This window comes from Oncorhynchus kisutch, linkage group LG3 (genome assembly GCF_002021735.2).
Source record: "Oncorhynchus kisutch isolate 150728-3 linkage group LG3, Okis_V2, whole genome shotgun sequence".
NCBI lineage: Eukaryota > Metazoa > Chordata > Actinopteri > Salmoniformes > Salmonidae > Oncorhynchus > Oncorhynchus kisutch.
The window spans coordinates 25,539,964-25,559,444 of NC_034176.2; the positions used below are offsets into that span (position 1 = coordinate 25,539,964).

At 42.3% G+C, this 19,481-nt stretch overlaps 1 protein-coding gene across 1 annotated transcript in view; it reads left to right on the forward strand.

Annotated features, from left to right (window-relative positions):
• Positions 1 to 995: 995 nt before the first annotated feature.
• Positions 996 to 19,481, forward strand: part of ncs1b (neuronal calcium sensor 1b) — a 38,558-nt gene continuing 20,072 nt past the window's right edge. Inside the window, exons 1-4 of the mRNA XM_020471052.2 lie at positions 996 to 1,093; positions 1,809 to 2,016; positions 5,905 to 7,086; positions 16,386 to 16,410. Coding sequence (XP_020326641.1) covers positions 7,023 to 7,086; positions 16,386 to 16,410 — 89 coding nt within the window. The 5' untranslated portion in view covers positions 996 to 1,093; positions 1,809 to 2,016; positions 5,905 to 7,022. The remainder of the gene's footprint in view (positions 1,094 to 1,808; positions 2,017 to 5,904; positions 7,087 to 16,385; positions 16,411 to 19,481) is intronic.

Sequence of the window (19,481 nt, forward strand, 5' to 3'; positions counted from 1 at the left end):
GCTGTGTTGTCATGTGTTGCTGCCATGCTATGTTGTCTTAGGCCTCTCTTTATGTAGTGTTGTCTCTCTTGTCGTGATGTGTGTTTTGTCCTATATTTTTATTTAATTTATTTGTATTTTTAATCCCAGTCCCTGTCCCCACAGGAGGTCTTTTGCCTTTTGGTAGGCTGTCATTGTAAATAAGAATTTGTTCTTAACTGACTTGCCTAGTTAAAGGGTCAATAAAATAAATAAATACTGAGAGACACAGGTGATGTTGTGTGGCAGTTTATCTTAATCTATTCCTCTGAGAGTATACCTGATATTGGTGCAATATAAGGGACTGCAGGACTCTGATGTGAATACTAAAAGTCTGGCCAGAGCCCCTGTCAGATGCAGTGTGTTCCTCTCTGCTGTGAATGTGAAGAGGATGTGCTGACTGCCTCCAGCCTCTAACCTTTAGTCAACCCAGTCCCAGTTCACTTAATCCCAAACAATTTAGCCTGTAGCTGGTTGACAGATGTAGAAATTGAAACTGATGGATCGGATTCACCGTTTGTGTACCACGTCTCCTAGAGGTCTGAGCCAAGAGTTTGATATCAGACTATTTGTTACATGAATAAGCCACTTTGATTTGTCTTGCCTTCCAGGTCACTCACTTGGTCATTTAGTAAATATATAATATTTTCTGAAATGACTTAATGTACCCATGGTACATGGTTTCCCGCGTGGCGCAGTGGTCTAGGCACTGCATCTCAGTGCAAGAGGCGGAACCACAGTCTGTGGTTCGAATCCAGGCTGCATCACATCCGGCCGTGATTGGGAGTCCCATTGGGCGGTGCACAATTGGCCCAGCATCGTCCGGGTTTACCCGTGGTAGGCCGTCATTGTAAAAAATAATTTGTTCTTAACTAACTTTTCTAGTTAAATAAATGTTATATATATTTAAACCCATCTCATTGTTATTAAATTATTAGAGCTACACAAAATGTTTTTGCACCCACCATGCGTCATGTCCGCAATGGTCACGTGAGGTGAAATGTGTATTTGTGAGCACTCAGTTTGTTAGAGTTAACGAAGATCCATTTCGGATCGAAACGTTGTCAATATAGCGGTGAGTTGGGAGCTTTAACAGTATTCTTTATTAGCCCAGCAACTATGTTTTTAAGGATGTGCGTATGATCACAAAATGTGCCTCCAGCTTCTAACCTTTACTCAAACCAGTCCCAGTTCACTAAAACCCAAACAATTCATTTGAAATAAACATTTTGCCTGTAGCCCGTTGACAGAGACAGAAATTGAAACTGATGGGGAAGTCTGCGCTGTGCATGTGTTTGGGGATTTTATCTGACCAGGGGTGCAGTTCTCTGGCCCAGGATGAACCGTTTTACATCGCTTTTCTGTAAAATGCTGGAAAAACAACAAACCCAACAGCTAGAAAGTAATCTCTCTAACTGTTCTTATGTTCTTCAAATTCCACTGTAATGACAAAGTAAACCCTCATCCAGAACACTACAGCATCACTCGAGACGGTTCTCTCAAGGTGATGCGATTTATAAGTGATCCCAGCTCCACTGCCGTTGTGCCCTTGAACAAGGCACTTAACCCCAAAATTGCTCCAAAGGCACTGCACCACTGTTTACCCGGTGCCACGTTGGTGTGCGTCTGCGGGGTTAGGAAAGGCAGAGGACGGATTTCCGTTTCTAACCAAATGGAAAATAAAGTACACTATTCAATTACACATGCAGGAAAACTAATTAGGTTTGCTTTCCTATTGTTTCTCAATTGTTGTTCATTTTAAATAATTTCACAATACCTCTGATTTACAGTTCAAGGCTTTCGAAAATATCACAGGAAATAAAGGGTTAACAGCAAATTGTGTCCAGTGGTTCGGACTGCGATGTTCTGAATCGAGCAGATGACAGTGGTGGAGAGCGGCAGGAAATACGCGCTCTTGTACAGATGCCTCGCGGGAATGAAAATAATTCGTCCATTTACAGTAGTCAATTCCGGATGCCAGCCTGAAAATTAATTAAGGTGAGTGTTTCAAAAGAAATCTGTTATGTCTGTTACAAGGGTAATATTTGTCATAGCTTGGACAGTGATAGTCGTTTGAGAAGTAACCGAATGACAGCTACAAAGCGAAGAGCTCACAGTGGCTTATATTAGATTTCCTTCACCGTGGCGGTATCTGTAAACTGTTAGTGTTGCTAAGCAATAGTGCTGGAACCGTCTCTTCTTCTGGTCCTTTTGCACCACCTGGAAAGGTAGGTTAATGCACAGAGCCCAATAAAAGTTTCACAGATTTTAGCCTACTTATCCTTATTGATTTGTTATTAAGTTATTTTGTTGCAAGAAACATCACCCAGCCTGGGTATAGTGGAAATATTGTAGTGAACTCAAACCAAAATGCATGAGGTTTGTTCAATTATATCCAATTATATCTAATTTAGATTTTATTTTCAGTGCACCTTGCATAATTTATTGTTTTTGGATAACATATATGCTACATTGAATGACCCACAGTAGGGTATTATTGATCCAATTGATGTAGTATTGGCAAGAATAGTCCCCGTGATATGCAACTGTTCAGGGAAGTCCGGAACCAATACACGCAGTCAGTCAGGAAAGCTAAGGCCAGCTTCTTCAGGCAGAAGTTTGCATCCTGTAGCTCCAACTCCAAAAAGTTCTGGGACACTGTGAAGTCCATGGAGAACAAGAGCACCTCCTCCCAGCTGCTCACTGCACTGAGGCTAGGTAACACGGTCACCACTGATAAATCCATGATTATCGAAAACTTCAATAAGCATTTCTCAACGGCTGGCCATGCCTTCCGCCTGGCTACTTCAACCTCGGCCAACAGCTCCGCCCCCCCCGCAGCTCCTCGCCCAAGCCTCTCCAGGTTCTCCTTTACCCAAATCCAGATAGCAGATGTTCTGAAAGAGCTGCAAAACCTGGACCTGTACAAATCAGCTGGGCTTGACAATCAATCTTGACAACCCTCTATTTCTGAAACTATCTGCCACCATTGTCGCAACCCCTATTACCAGACGGTTCAACCTCTCTTTCATCTCGTCTGAGATCCCCAAGGATTGGAAAGCTGCCGCAGTCATCCCCCTCTTCAAAGGGGGAGACACCCTGGACCCAAACTGTTACAGACCTATATCCATCCTGCCCTGCCTATCTAAGGTCTTCGAAAGCCAAGTCAACAAACAGGTCACTGACCATCTCGAATCCCACCGTACCTTCTCCGCTGTGCAATCTGGTTTCCGAGCCGGTCACGGGTGCACCTCAGCCACACTCAAGGTACTAAACGATAACATAACCGCCATCGATAAAAGACAGTACTGTGCAGCCGTCTTCATCGACCTTGCCAAGGCTTTCGACTCTGTCAATCACCATATTCTTATCGGCAGACTCAGTAGCCTCGGTTTTTCGGATGACTGCCTTGCCTGGTTCACCAATTACTTTGCAGACAGAGTTCAGTGCGTCAAATCGGAGGGCATGCTGTCCGGTCCTCTGGCAGTCTCTATGGGGGTGCCACAGGGTTCAATTCTCGGGCCGACTCTTTTCTCTGTGTATATCAATGATGTTGCTCTTGCTGCGGGCGATTCCCTGATCCACCTATACGCAGACGACACCATTCTATATACTTTCGGCCCGTCTTTGGACACTGTGCTATCTAACCTCCAAACAAGCTTCAATGCCATACAACACTCCTTCCGTGGCCTCCAACTGCTCTTAAACGCTAGTAAAACCAAATGCATGCTTTTCAACCGGTCGCTGCCTGCACCTGCATGCCCGACTAGCATCACCACCCTGGATGGTTCCGACCTAGAATATGTGGACGTCTATAAGTACCTAGGTGTCTGGCTAGACTGCAAACTCTCCTTCCAGACTCATATCAAACATCTCCAATCGAAAATCAAATCTAGAGTCGGCTTTCTATTCCGCAACAAAGCCTCCTTCACTCAAGCCGCCAAGCTTACCCTAGTAAAACTGACTATCCTACCGATCCTCTACAAAATGGCTTCCAACACTCTACTCAGCAAACTGGATGCAGTCTATCACAGTGCCATCCGTTTTGTCACTAAAGCACCTTATACCACCCACCACTGCGACTTGTATGCTCTAGTCGGCTGGCCCTCGCTACATATTCGTCGCCAGACCCACTGGCTCCAGGTCATCTACAAGTCTATGCTAGGTAAAGCTCCGCCTTATCTCAGCTCACTGGTCACGATGGCAACACCCATCCGTAGCACGCGCTCCAGCAGGTGTATCTCACTGATCATCCCTAAAGCCAACACCTCATTTGGCCGCCTTTCGTTCCAGTACTCTGCTGCCTGTGACTGGAACGAATTGCAAAAATCGCTGAAGTTGGAGACTTTTATCTCCCTCACCAACTTCAAACATCAGCTATCTGAGCAGCTAACCGATCGCTGCAGCTGTATATAGTCTATTGGTAAATAGCCCACCCTTTTCACCTACCTCATCCCCATACTGTTTTTATTTATTTACTTTTCTGCTCTTCTGCACACCAATATCTCTACCTGTACATGACCATCTGATCATTTATCACTCCAGTGTTAATCTGCAAAATTGTAATTATTTGCCTACCTCCTCATGCCTTTTGCACACATTGTATATAGACCCCCCCTTTGTTTTCTACTGTGTTATTGACTTGTTAATTGTTTACTCCATGTGTAACTCTTTGTTGTATGCTCACACTGCTATGCTTTATCTTGGCCAGGTCGCAGTTGCAAATGAGAACTTGTTCTCAACTAGCCTACCTGGTTAAATAAAGGTGAAAAAAAAAAAAAAAAAAAAAAAAAGAGCAGCCCTGTATTGTGAGGGCTGCATAGGAGCAGGGCATGTCGTTCACCCCAGTGAAAGTCAAGCATGTTGCTCTTTGGCTGTATCTGCTTTTCCTGTTGAGACTTACCCACACACCAGTGGTCACCTGGATTTTATGTTAATGTAGGCTCTAGTGTAATTTGTTGAAGACACACATCAAATATTTGTTTTACTTTTCCTGTTGAAGTACAATATTCCAAGTATAAATACGTTACTGTACTTAAGGGTAAAAAATATAGTATCACACAAAATAGTTTTTTTTTTTAGACACAACTCCCAACTACAAGGATTAGGCCATTCAAGGAGTTGGTCTGATGTGATGTCAACCTGCCTGGCTTGCAGGAACAATAGAGGAGCATTAGAGGACAAAAGATACCTGGACCACCTTTTGAGATGTGCCTTTTGTTAAGTAAATCAGGAGATACATTAGGTGAAAAGCAGACTGGAGTGGTACTTTAAGACATGGGGTGAGCAGAATCAACAACCTCTGCATCATTCAAAACAGTTGCTTTGTGAGAAGGTGTTAAAGTTCACCGTTTTCTATTATGTAAATGCTGGCTTAAAAGTACCCATTTTTATTTAACTAGGCAAGTCAGTTAAGAACAAATTCTTATTGTCAATGACAGCCTAGGAACAGTGGGTTAACTGCATTGTTCAGAGGCAGAATTACATATTTTTACTTTTACTTTGTCAGCTCGGGGATTTGATCTTCCAACCTTTCAGTTACTAGTCCAACGCTCTAACCACTAGGCTACCCTGCCGCACCATAACCTGGGCTTGGCCCCAAATCAGGGCAGGTCCGCCGGAGACATGGCACAGTGAGTGCCGGTCCACGTAGATGGAAACAGAAAAGTCTTGAGTCTTTTGGGTAAAACACCAGGGTAAATCCACAGTGGAAACTCGGCAACAGTGAGTGTTTGAGGAGAACAAGTGCTCACCATTTGACACAGATGAGTGCTCTTTTCATTGGTGTGGAGTGGGTGAGATGGAGGATTAAGGATAGCTGATGTTCACAGTAGTCTGGCCCTCCTGGCACTGCCTTGACCTTGCAACTGCTGTTTGTTTTCACAGTGTCTGGGTTACCTGGGAAAACAGTGCTGAGCAAACACAAGGATGATTACCACCACCACAGTTACATGCATGGAGAAGACAGTCCAGGCCAGGAACGGAACAAACACATAAATCCTAATGCTTACTGAGATAAGGTGCCGTAGTGTCCTGTCCTGAGGCTCAGTCAGCTGCTGAGGTTAAGCATCAATGAATGCCACCTCAGGCCTTTGATACGTCGAAATTCCATGATCCATCTCCTGTCGTCTGTGAGAGGCTGAAATCATTAGATTACCCTGTGCCGCCGTGAGGCCAGGCAGTAGGGAAAATTATGAGTAAGAATGACGGAGAAAAGTGAACTGTCACTCTTTAAATCCCTCAGCCTGGAAACATACTGGGAAAACCACCTTAGTTGTTCATTCAAAGAATTGGGACATTTCTATTTTCTCTCTCATTTCAGCATTTTAAATGACAGTTTAAGTCACAGAGCCCTTTGGACTTTTCTGCTGCTGTGTTGAAGGATGCCCTACTGGGATCTGAGTTCAAGCCGGGGGTGTAATTGAAAAGGCAATGCATTTGAGGCCAAGCCATGTTCATTGTATTTTAGTTTACCCACCCCCTTATCTCAGCTGTGAAGAGGGACGATTCTCTTATAAGTTACCCGAAACCACAGAGACAGTGGTGGGGAAAAAGGGTGGGATAGAGTGAAAGGAGGAAAAGGAGGGGTGAGAGGAACAGTGAGCAGAGTGTGAGGTAGAGAACGTACACAAAACCCAGACACTGGGTGACTCCTGTAACCAAGGACGAAGGTAGCAACGCATCACAACGCCACTCTCGCCCACTGGACATTCTAAAGAAAGGAGAGGCGAACACTCAGACTCAGATAGTCAGCAGTCTCCCATTATTCAGTCCTGAGCCCCTGGGGTTGGAGTGGCTGCCCTGGAGGGCTGAAGTCTTGACACATCCAGAGTGGACTGCACGGAACACAAGCCTGATGTGGGTGAATTGAGTTCGATCCTCGATCCTCTTTCAGAGTTCAGCGAGGTCTGGACTGAGAGGGTTGTTCAGTTAGTGGGTGTCAAGGTGGAGCAGGAGGAGGCGTGGAGGAGTAACTCAAGGTAGTAAGGAGAAAGGTACAGACCATGGGCAAATCAAACAGCAAGCTCAAGCAGGAGGTGGTGGAGGAACTGACCAGGAAGACCTACTGTGAGTAGCCTTCTTGCTTTTTTCTGTTTTCTCTTTTCAACGGGACTGATCAGACATGGATTGTAAAAAATGCTAATATGTTTGTATTTGCGGGATCACAAAATCATTGTAACATGCAGTAACTAATCCTATTTAGGCTAATACCCATAACAGCACTATAATAGCAGTGACCCAAGACGATGTATAATCGTTACCGTTTTAAGATGAGCAACAGTGAATAGAAATAGTACTAAATGTGTGCCTCATATGAACTGGTTTGCGTGTAGCCTGTGTAAGACATCTTCGCCTCTGTTTCTCTTAATCCTCAGAATCAACAGCACAAATTAAATGTCAGCTCCACGGTGGATATAGCCTTCATATTTTTGCATAAATACTCATATGGTGTCACAAATTGTGATTAGTTTAGGTCTGGAAGTGGTTCTAATCAGCATCTTTTGAAACACTCCACTGGGAAGGAGAGGTCTTTGAAAATGCTGATGGGGGTTAAGACTTTGGATCAGGAATCACACTGGTGTTTTGCCAAAGATAGCAAATATGGGCTTGCTGGAGCCTTCATACATTTCCATAAGTATGCACATTTAGGCAAAGTGTTTTAAAAGGTCTTTAAGTAGCAGGCGAAATACCAATATTTTCATTGTTGGCAATACATCACTTAACCTGTGTAAGCAAAGTAGACTAGAGGCATTTGCAGAAATAACAAGATAATCAAAATTATGTTATTTAGGCCTAAACTCTCTAATCACAGAATCCATATAAGCCAAGCCATCCATTGTGCATAAAAATAATTATATTTTGTTGCTTTAGTACTTGACAGACTAGAGTTTAACTGATTGTTCAAATGTGTTGCCCTCACTGTATCTAGTCTAATGTATGGCTAGCCTATAGCATAGCATGCCAGGTGTTGGGTGGGAGTTGACAGCCTATGGCTGCCTAATGACAGTGTTTTTCACGCGGTGGACTTCACCGCACCACAACCAGGGAATGCTGCTGTGACAGGAAATTGCAGGGGTGAGGAAGATTGGGCTTCGTGCTGGGATGGGCTATTTGCTGCTGTCCTTTAGCCAGCTCTCTTTCCTGTTTTCTCTCTCTCTCTCTCTCTCTCTCTCTCTCTCTCTCTCTCTCTCTCACACTCTCACTCTCTCTCGCTCACTCTCTCTACATCCCCTGATTGCCCTCTTTGAGCAAGGAATGAACTAGTATAATTAGGATCTTATCTGCTTAGCTTTGCTCAGAGGGGCACCCAGTCTTTTCTCCCAGCATGCCCACTCCCTTACCCCGCTCTTGTCTAACTTAGACCCCTTATCATTTCTCTCCTAATTATGTCTCCTTCCCTCCTCTTTCTGGATCCTCTTCTCCCTATCCTGTTGAGAAGCTTAAATATCCTTCCTCTGACTTATAGCATTTACATACATTTGAGTCATTTCGCAGACACTCTTATCCAGAGCGACTTACAGTTAGTGCATTCGTCTTAAGATAGCTAGGTGGGTCAACCACATATCACAGTCATAGTAAGTACATTTTTCTTCAATAAATAGCTATCAGCAATGTCAGAGCTAGGAAGGGGGGGAAAAATCAATTTTTTTTAAGAGGTAGGGGTTCAGATGTTTTCAAAAAATGGGCAGGGACTTTCTTCCTTTCCCATAGGAAGATGTTTTCAGTGATCAATTTTGAGCTCAGGATGTTGTAGGCCTGCTTTCAGTGCCATAATAAAATATTAAAAGAAGCTGGCTTACACTCCTATCCTGTCCAAGGCACACACCCAACTTAGAGGAGGAGCACCGTCTGTGCATTAGCTACATTTAGGGATGCAGTTCTGCAGATTTTGTAAACATTTTGCATCCAAGGTACTTTGACAGCCAGTCAAGTAAATCTCATGAGCAACTTTTTTACTCTTATTGCCAACCTCAGTTTGATCCAATGCCAAATTTGAGACATTCTCTTTTGATACTTCAAAGTAATTTTTATTTGATTTTATTTCAGCTTTATTTAGCCAGGTAGGCCAGTTGAGAACAAGTTCTCATTTACAACTGCGACTTGGCCAAGATAAAGCAAAGCAGTGCGACAACAACAACAACACAGAGTTACACATAAACAAACATACAGTCAATAAAACAATAGACAAATCTATGTACAGTGTGTGCAAATGTGGAAGAGAAGGGAGGTAAGGCAATAAATAGGCCATAGAGGTGAAAATAATTACAATTTAGCATTAACACCGGAGTGATAGATGTGCAGATGATGATGTGCAAGTAGAGATACTGGGGTGCAAAGGAGCAAGAGGGTAAGTAATACTATGGGGATGAGGTAGTTGGGTGTGCTATTTACAGATTGGCTGTGTACAGGTACAGTAATCGGTAAGCTGCTCTGACAGCTGATGCTTAACGTTAGAGAGGGAGATATAAGACTCCAGCTTCAGAGATGTTTGCAATTCGTTAAAGTCATTGGCAGCAGAGAACTGGAGGAAAGGCAGCCAAAGGAAGTGTTGGCTTTGGGGATGACCAGTGAAATATACCTGCTGTAGCGCGTGCTACGTGTGGGTATTGCTATGGTGACCAGTGAGCTGAGATAAGGCGGGGCTTTACCTAGCAAATACTTATAGATGACCTTGAGCCAGTGGGTTTGGCGGCAAATATGTAGTGAGGGCCAGCCAACGAGAGCATACAAGTCGCAGTGGCGGGTTGTATATGGGGCTTTGGTGACAAAACGGATGGCACTGTGATAGACTACATCCAGTTTGCTGAGTAGAGTGTTGGAGGCTATTTTGTAAATGACATCGTTGACGACAAGGATCGGTAGGATAGTCAGTTTTACGAGGGTATGTTTGGCAGCATGAGTGAAGGAGGCTTTGTTGTGAAATAGGAAGCAGATTCTAGATTTAATTTTGGATTGGAGATGCTTAATGTGAGTCTGGAAGGAGAGTTTACAGTCTAACCAGACACCTAGGGATTTGTAGTTGTCCACATATTCTAAGTCAGAACTGTCCAGTAGTGATGCTAGTCGGGCAGGAGGGTGCGGGCAGCAATCGGTTGAAGAGCATTCATTTAGTTTTCCTAGCATTTAAAAGCCGTTGGAGGCCACAGAACGAGTGTTGTATGACGTTGAAGCTCGTTTGGAGGCCTATCTATAATGATACCAGTCTTACAGGTTTGGTTGTGCAGGACAGAAAGCAGAGAGGCCTCCTGTGCTTGGCTTCTGTCACTATTAGCTATTGCAATTTGCCACTGTAACAAGCATTTTCTATATCATGTTATGCCTAAAGGCATAGTATACCCATCTTTTAATATAGGGGGCCACAGTTTAGCCTACTGTACCTAAAACTGAACACGCCTAAATGGTTTTCCAAATGACTGGTCTGATATCATGTGGAAAGAGCAAGCCCAGTCAAATGACTGGTCTGATATCATGTGGAAAGAGCAAGCCCAGTCAAATGACTGGTCTGATATCATGTGGAAACAGCAAGCCCAGTCAAATGACTGGTCTGATATTATGTGGAAAGAGCAAGCCCAGTCAAATGACTGGTCTGATATCATGTGGAAAGAGCAAGCCCAGTCAAATGACTGGTCTGATATCATGTGGAAAGAGCAAGCCCAGTCAAATGACTGGTCTGATATCATGTGGAAAGAGCAAGCCCTGTCAAATGACTTGAGGATGTGATAGGTGTTTTTGTTAGCCGTCAGACTCAGCTCAGGGGTTGATACTGACAGAGTGCAAGCTGGATGTGTGTGAGCAGGCCCTGCAGGGCAAAGGGAGCTGAGCTGCTAGCCCTGGCCTCACTGCTTTCCTCCCTCCTTATAGGCTGATGATATTACTGCCCATTGTCTTTGACTGAGTTACGTAATAAAACTTGATTGAATCACAGGCATGGTGAATTGCCTCAATTATTTGATGCCATTGACTTTTGAGGCCATTTTAATAGTAGCTTGGCTGGCCTGACAGTCATAAGATTGACTCTGTCATTTCTGAATGTGTCACATGAGGATTCCCTGTGAATCGCTGAGCAAAGCAAAGTGAAGCAGGGATGAACATGTCTCTATACTGCACTTATTCTAACTGCACCAGTCAGTCACCATACGTGATTAAATAACACCAATATTGTAACCAGTCTGTTGGAGATAATTAATAGCCTGGCTTATGGCTGCGACCATAATAACAGTTACATTTTTTCCCTTGCTTGCAATATTCCTGTAAGCTGTCACTACATAATATGGAAGATCTAGTGACCACTGCTCTCAGAACAGGTGCGTTGACCAAAATGTAATAGAATTCCAAAATCCTATTACATAGCTGGTCCACACTCCAAAAAAAAGATTCAAGGTTTCTTTTTAGTATTTATTTCACGGTAGATAGACAAACATTTTGGCCTAAGCTTTCGTCAGTGTCATCAGCGTCTCCTCTGAAGGTGTGCTTCTTTATTGTGAACTTGTTTAGGGTGACGAGCGACAGGTGCGTTCGTGTGTGCACTCCTGGAACATACTCACACGTCAATAATGCATCTCAAATATACTATATAATACACATGAATTAAATAAATACTAAATACTAACCTTTAATCTCTTTTTTGAGAACGCACCAGCTACTACAAAATATAGAGCACTGAACAAGGTCTAGACCTAGGTTTTGTCTTGTACTAAATATATAGTACTAAATATATAGTCTTCAATCTATGGTATATCTTGTATCTCACCATTACTTTCTGTAATGGACACAATGACGCAGCTCTGACTCATAGACAGTGTCTGGATGTTAGAATTAATGATGATTTTTCTCTCATGCTGGTTGAAGGCTCTCCAAATTCCTCCCAAAAGAAATGCTTTCCTAATCTCTGGACTCTGCTGAGACTCATTTCCTGTTCTTTTACACTGGATACACACTTATTTCTGAAAGCCTGGCACACACAGGCCTAGGATATAGCCCAGCTTCACTGATGTAGGCTTTAACATAGTATTACAGTCAGGAATGTCTGTAACATTGTCAAAGTCACTAATCTACCTAAATAAAGTACCTTGCTAACAAGGAAAGAGCCATTGAAAACAACACTGCACCAGGCACTGTATAAATAGCCTACCATTTGCTGCACATACAGTGAGATGCTAATAAAGTGTTTTATTTGAACTGCTTAGCATTGAAATGGCACTGTCTAGGTTGCTGTTAATGAAAGAGGTAAATAAAGAGTTTATATTTTGGCCTTTAAAATGAGGCATTCTTTTCCCAAAGGATATTTGATTGAGCGTGTAGGAGGAAAGGCTGACACCTACTCTTGTTTATTCATCATCCCTCTCCCTTTCCACTGGGAACTCACATTCAGGCAGTCACTGACATGGGCTACATACTTGAATACAGGTATTCCTGGACATGACCTTTGCACATTCGGGGCTCTTTTGCAATTTTCATCTGTTAAAGCCAGTACTATTCTATTTTCAAACCCTAGCACCCGGACTGGTAATATACCTGTCTTATATAAGCTTGCTTGCGCTGAGGTTGGAGGGGTAGCAATATCTGAGCTGTGTCCTTAAAAACGTGCGCCAAAGTGCCAAAATTGAAGACCAACCGAAAGCTGGTCTTAGCGTTAAGGATGTTGGTTATGACATGGATTTTGACAAAGGAAGCACAGCCTATCCAGCCGTGTCACACAGTGCCCATATGCACATGGAAATAGAGATGTGCTTTTTGTGCCCGTAAAACTCATATTTAATTTAATTTGATTAAAAACCAAGCATATCCCCTCCTTTCAATGAAGGCTGTTTTTTAGTCCTGCCCAATGCATTCGCCAAGTGGTCAAAAATATTGATAAAAGATTTGTCTCTAGACCTCTTTGAAAAAAAATCACCAGAACTTTATTAAAAGATCAAGAGCAAAACAGTGAGGGGACATCCCCTTTTTATCTATGGCTTTACATTATTTTATCCAGCGCCTGTTATTATCTTGGATTAGCGTAAAAAAAACTTCATGTACTGTAGGCTATATGCCCATCATGGAATGAGACATGAGATAAATCGGGTTACACTTGTATTTGGAAACATTTCAGTTATTTTCCTGTAACATTTGCTTGTTTTCCGTTTCGTTTCATTAAAAGACAAGTCCTTAGTAAGCTACCCTCACCTTACTTTAAGGAAAGCTGGTTCAACAGCAATGCATCTGGGGTCTTTCTTATCCTGGCCATGCATTCACCAAGTAGCTTAGATCCATAAAAGCTTTGTAAATGGTCATCTACTCATGCAGTACTCACAATTCACTTAGGCATACCTGCAGTGCATACTCCATGCGGCTTGTATCCATCCCCATTCCCAAAGAGCGCCTCTCATTTGGTTACCAAAGACGCTCTCCTCCAAATGTATTTCAATTATTCAGTCCTATAATTCAGTGTCAACATCAGGCCTAGGCTACACTATATATACAAAATGTATAAGTTATACATGAATAACTTTGAAAAAATGTATTCATATATAGTTTCATTGTTTATATCTATGTCCATATTGTCCATGTGTTTCCAGTGGATAGACCATATGGTTCAAGAGAAAATAGCATAATTAATCTAAACAATGGCATTATTTTCAATTGGGGCGGCAGGGTAGCCTAGTGGTTAGAGCGTAGGACTAGTAACTGGAAGGTTGCAAGTTTAAACTCCCGAGCTGACAAGGTACAAATCTGTTGTTCTGCCCCTGAACAGGCAGTTAACCTACTGTTCCTAGGCCGTCATTGAAAATAAGAATTTGTTCTTAACTGACTTGCCTAGTTAAATAAAGGTTAAACAATTTTTTTCAAATTAGCTCTGCAACTGTTCTATTGACTTTTTTCACATCTGCCAGAAGTTTGGCGCTTCACAACAAAGACATATTCACATAGTAAAATAAATAAACGTGTGTAAAATAAATATAATGTTGAAACCCTCATATTAAACAATGGTATTCACTAAATTGATGGTTTATTTTTAGGACAAAGTTTTACAGCTTCGTCTTTATACATTACATACACTACATGGACAAAAGTAAGTGGACTCCCCTTAAAATGATTGGATTTGGCTATTTTAGCCACTCCCATTGCTGACAGGTGTATAAAATCGAGCACACAGCCATGCAATCGCCTTAGACAAACATTGGCAGTAGAATGGCCTTACTGAAGAGCTCAGTGACTTTCAACGTGGCACCGTGATAGGATGCCACCTGTCCATCAAGTCAGTTCATCAAATCTCTGCCCTGCTAGAGCTGCCCCGGTCAACTATAAGTGCTGTTATTGTGAAGTGGAAACGTCTAAGAGCAACAAGGGCTCAGCCGCGAAGTGATAGGCCACACAAGCTCACAGAACATGACTGTCGAGTGCTGAAGCGCGTAGCATGTAGAAATCGTCTGTTCTCGATTGTAACACTCACAACCGAGTTCCAAACTGCCTCTGGCAGCAACATCAGCACAAGAACTGTTCATCAGGAGCTTCATGAAATGGGTTTCCATTGCCAATCAGCCTCACACAAGCCTAAGATCCCCATGGAGCAGTGGAAACGCGTTCTCTGGAGTGATGAATCACTCTTCACCATCTGGCAGTTCGATGGAAGGATCTGGGTTTGGCAGATGTCAAACTCTACTTGCCCAAATGCATAGTGCCATCTGTAAAGTTTGGTGGAGGAGGAATAATGGTCTAGGGCTGTTTTTCATGGTTCGGGCTTTGAGATGAATTGGAACGCCTAATCTCCCAACATCAGTGCCCAACCTCACTAACGCTGTTGTGGCTGAATGAAAGTAAGTCCCCACAGCAACGTTCCAACATCTTTTGGGAAGCCTTCCCAGAAGAGTGGAGGCTGTTATAGCAGCAAAGGGGGGACCAACTCCATATTAATGCCAATGATTTTGGAATGAGATGTTTAACTAGCAGGTGTCCACATACTTTTGGTTATGTAGTGTATATTTTGCTTATTGAGAACCTGCCTCTCAAAACCCAACCATTTTGCACTACCGCCAGCTATTGCGCTGATAATGAAGGCTGTGAAAATAGAAAAATATTTCTCACCCACTGGTAAATCTAAGCACTAGCACACTAGTGCTATTGGTCGGGGGGACCAATAGCACTATCGCCAGTGCTTAGATTTACCATTGCGTTAGTTTTGTTAAAATTAAGCCCTCACTGTAGAGCAGCAGGGTAGCCTAGTGGTTAGAGAGTTGGACTAGTAACCGGAAGGTTGCAAGTTCAAACCCCCGAGCTGACAAGGTACAAATCTGTCATTCTGCCCCTGAACAGGCAGTTAACCCACTGTTCCAAAGCCATCATTGAAAGTAAGAATTTGTTCTTAACTGACTTGAGGTTCAGGTAATACAGGTTCAGGTAATACAATAGTTGTGACTATTCAAAACCATGAATTATTCCCTCCAAAGACTGAAGGATTCTATATATTAGCTTTAAAAAAAAATCTAACTAAGGTTATGGGGACTACAACATTAGAACACTCATTACCGAGGTAACAGTACCACACCACCATATCCATGTGTCAGTATGACCTGTGGCAGTGGGAACAGCCAAATCTAGCCCATGAACATCTAGTTCATTATGTTGTTTGTGGAGCCTTATTAAGAAGCATCCTGTCGGTTTAGAGAATACCCCATGTCTGTCCTGAGGCTATGAGCAGTGTACGTTCAAAACGCCCTCACAGGTCTACCAGGTTACCTACACAGCCATAGATTTTTCCCGAAAGTATGCCTCATCGTTCAGATGGTGAAAATTGCTTTGGTTACTTTGGAGGCTGGAGGGAGAACCACGATGGAGTGGTTGATACTAATGCTGTTTGCGGGCATGATAACATGTCTTGCTACCCAAGCCACTCACTTTCCTCCTGCTAACCCCTCTCTGTCTCTCTCTCTCCCTCTCTTCCTCTGTCCATGAATCTGCTAAGTTGACCTTTGAATTATAATAACGTGGAAGTCCTTGGGAGCAATGTAGCAGATGAGTGAATTCCATAGCTTCAGGTGTGATGAATCATTCAGTTTGTAAACAACACAAGTACTGAATTCCATTACACATTAAACAACAAAAGTACTGAATTAAATTACACATTAAACTCCAAAGTACTGAATTCAATTATACATTAAACAAAAATAATTACACATTATTCCCCAGGGTGGGTGCAAATTGATAAGAAACCCAAAAGTGCTCAGTGCAATCATAATTTGATTATTTTTGTTACAGCCCAGTCCTATGCAGTCATGGGAATCTGTGATTTTCAACTGACAGTGGATTTGTCCAAGTCATCTAAATGGTCTGAGACATGGTACATACCTTTATTCCCTCTTGCTAAAAACTCTCCTTTTTTCTTCCAGTTACAGAGAAAGAGGTGCAACAGTGGTAAGTACATGTGATTTTCAATGACCCTCTAAATCTCCCTTTTCTGCTCTACCCTTTTCTACCCCTCTCTTCTTCCAAATTCTTCTAGTCTGCATTGGGCCTAGTCCTCAATTAGACTCTCAGAACTGTACCTGTCAATGTGGGTGAGTGACAGATTCACCTGCAACATGTGCTGTTTACTAAATTTGGCAGGTGTTAATGTCAGGTACTCCAGGGGCCATATGCCTTGCTGAATGGGTCCCATCTAAATGCTGGCTGAAGCCTGCAGGCTCAGTCTGACTGGTCTGACTCTGGAATGCAGGTATGCTGCTCCGTGGGCTGAGCCCAGTGACTGGGAGGTGAGCTGGCTGGGCTGGAGCTTCCTGAGCAGCAGCCAGACTGTGTCAAGAGTTGTTTACTCATGTCTGACTGATGCTTCAACTCTGCTCTGGTTATTAAGGCCTTTCTACAGAGTGCCGAGAGCATGCCTAACTTTATATAGCCCCTTGATTAAATCCTCAATTTGATAGTTCCGTGGCGCATGGATATTGCTTCTAAAGTGAAATCCATGGATAAAGTATTTAAGTAGGCTAAATTGTAGGGCTGGGAATTGCCAGGGACCTCACGCTACGATATGATCACGATTTGGTTTGCAAAGGGAGGGTATATTACTGGAAACTTTAGAAGTTTACCAGTAAACGACCACAATTGTAGTAACTTTCAAGGATTTTATGTAATTTATCACAAACCATCTAGTGGCCTTATGGGTACTTTGGATTATCACAGGTTTCTGTAATTATCTCTGGCCCTCATGCAAAATACAGTATATAAAATAATGAAATAAGTAGCCACACTTTGCCTTGATGACAGCTTTGCTCACTCTTGGCATTCTCTCAACCAGCTTCATGAGGTTGTCACCTGGAATGCATTTCAATTTACCAAAGTTACCGGAAAAAAGCTGTCATCAAGGCAAAGGGTGGCTACTTTGAAGAATCTCAAATATAAAATATATTTGGATTTGTTTGAACACTTTTGTGGTTACTGTATGATGCCATATGTGTTATTTCATAGTTTTGATGTTTTCGCTAATACTCACTAAACGGTAAAAATAAAGAAAAACCCTTGAGTGAGTAGGTGTGCCCAAACTCTTGACTGGTACTGTATATATACATATAATATATAAATATATATATATAATGACGAAGCTGTAAAACATTGTCCTAAATATAAACCATCAATTTAGTGAATAATGAAATCAAATTTTATTGGTCACATACACATCCTTTGCAGATGTTAATGTGAGTGTAGTGAAATGCTTGTGCTTCTAGTTCTGACAGAAATCTAAAGGTGTGAATGAGTACATGTAAATATATGGATGAGCAATGGCCGAAAGTGGCATTGTTTAAAGTGACTAGTGATACTTTTATTAAAGTGGCCAGTGATTGGGTCTCAATGTAGGCAGCAGCCTCTCTAAGTTAGTGATTGCTGTTTAGCAGTCTGATGGCCTTGAGATAGAAGCTGTTTTTCAGTCTCTCGGTCCCAGTTTTGATGCACCTGTACTGACCTCGCCTTCTGGATGGTAGCAGTGTGAACAGGCAGTGGCTCGGGTGGTTATTGTCCGTGATTATTTGTTTTGGAGGGCAGGTAGTTTGCCCCCGGTGATGCATTGTGCAGACCGCACCATCCTTTGGAGAGCCTTGCAGTTGAGGGTGGTGCAGTTGCCGTACCAGGCTGTGATACAGCCCGACAGGAAGCTCTCGATTGTGCATCTATAAAAGTTTGTCAGGGTTTTAGGTGACAAGTAGGGCTGGGCAGTATACCGTATTTTATTATATATCGGAATTGATATAGGGACCGGTTTGGGTTTTTACGTTACCTTCTATACCAGTATTTGAATGTTTGGTTTGTTAAAAGTGATACGCCATGTGTAATGTCAATTTTTATAGTTTACTTCACTAATCGAGTCATCTCTCTCTGCTCTTTCTCGCCGTGCCACTTTCCACACAGACCTAGCCACGCCCCGTCACTCAAGGAACACATTTGATGTTCCTCAACCACGAGACATTTGCATTCAGTCTGCATGGTCAATAATGCAAACATGCAATAATGTTGATGACAACAATGCTGTTTTCACTATGCTTATTAGTTTAAATCCACTTGCATTCTATAATGACACTATTAGTTTGTGTTTCTTACATTAGCAAACAGCTGTTTGTATTTTCTTAGCAAAAGTTGTCCTAAATCTTGAGATGCTAATTGTTAGCCACTAATAAATGTACTGAGTAAGAGCAAACGTAGCTAGCTAATACAACCTGATAATAGCAGTGATGGTGTAGACCTAAATCAGCATGTTGTTTTTGCAACAGTGTTTTCTAAATCAAAGAGGAATATGTAAACTACATGAAGTAGCTAAGAGAAAACAAGCAATGTAGTCAAAGCTAATAGGGTCCCCTAGGAAACACATATCAACACTTTAGTTCCTACCATGTCACAATAACAACTCCCTGGCATTTTAATTTGTTTTCATCTCAAACAACACATTATTCAAAGTGCCCACTTTATATTCTAACTATAACATTAGAATAGTCATTCTATTTCCATGATTCCAACAGTTTTTCTCTAATTCACAAGTCAAATCGCAATTGCAACATTTGGTTAAAAATAAGTTGTCACGTGTGCTCCCTCTCCAGCCTCTAGGTCACCAGGCTGCTCCTTATGGCGCACACCTGTCACCATCGTTATGCACATTATGACACTCACCTGGGCTCCATCACCTCCTTGATTAACTGCCCTATATGTCACTCTCTTTGGTTCCTTCCTCAGGTGTCATTGTTTTTGTTTCATGACTGTGTGCTGGTAGTGTTTCTTGTTTTATATTATGTTCTGTTTATGTTATTAAAACACTCACTCACTGGACATGCTTCCTGACTCTCAGTACAAATAGTTCCATAAATCCTAGATTATTTTTCCATATTGTGCAGCCTCATGTGGCAGTGTGGAAATTATCTCAATTGAGCAGTGGTGTAAAAATACTTCCAAGTACTACTTAAGTTGTTTTTTGGTCTTTATACTTTACTATTTTTATTTTTGAC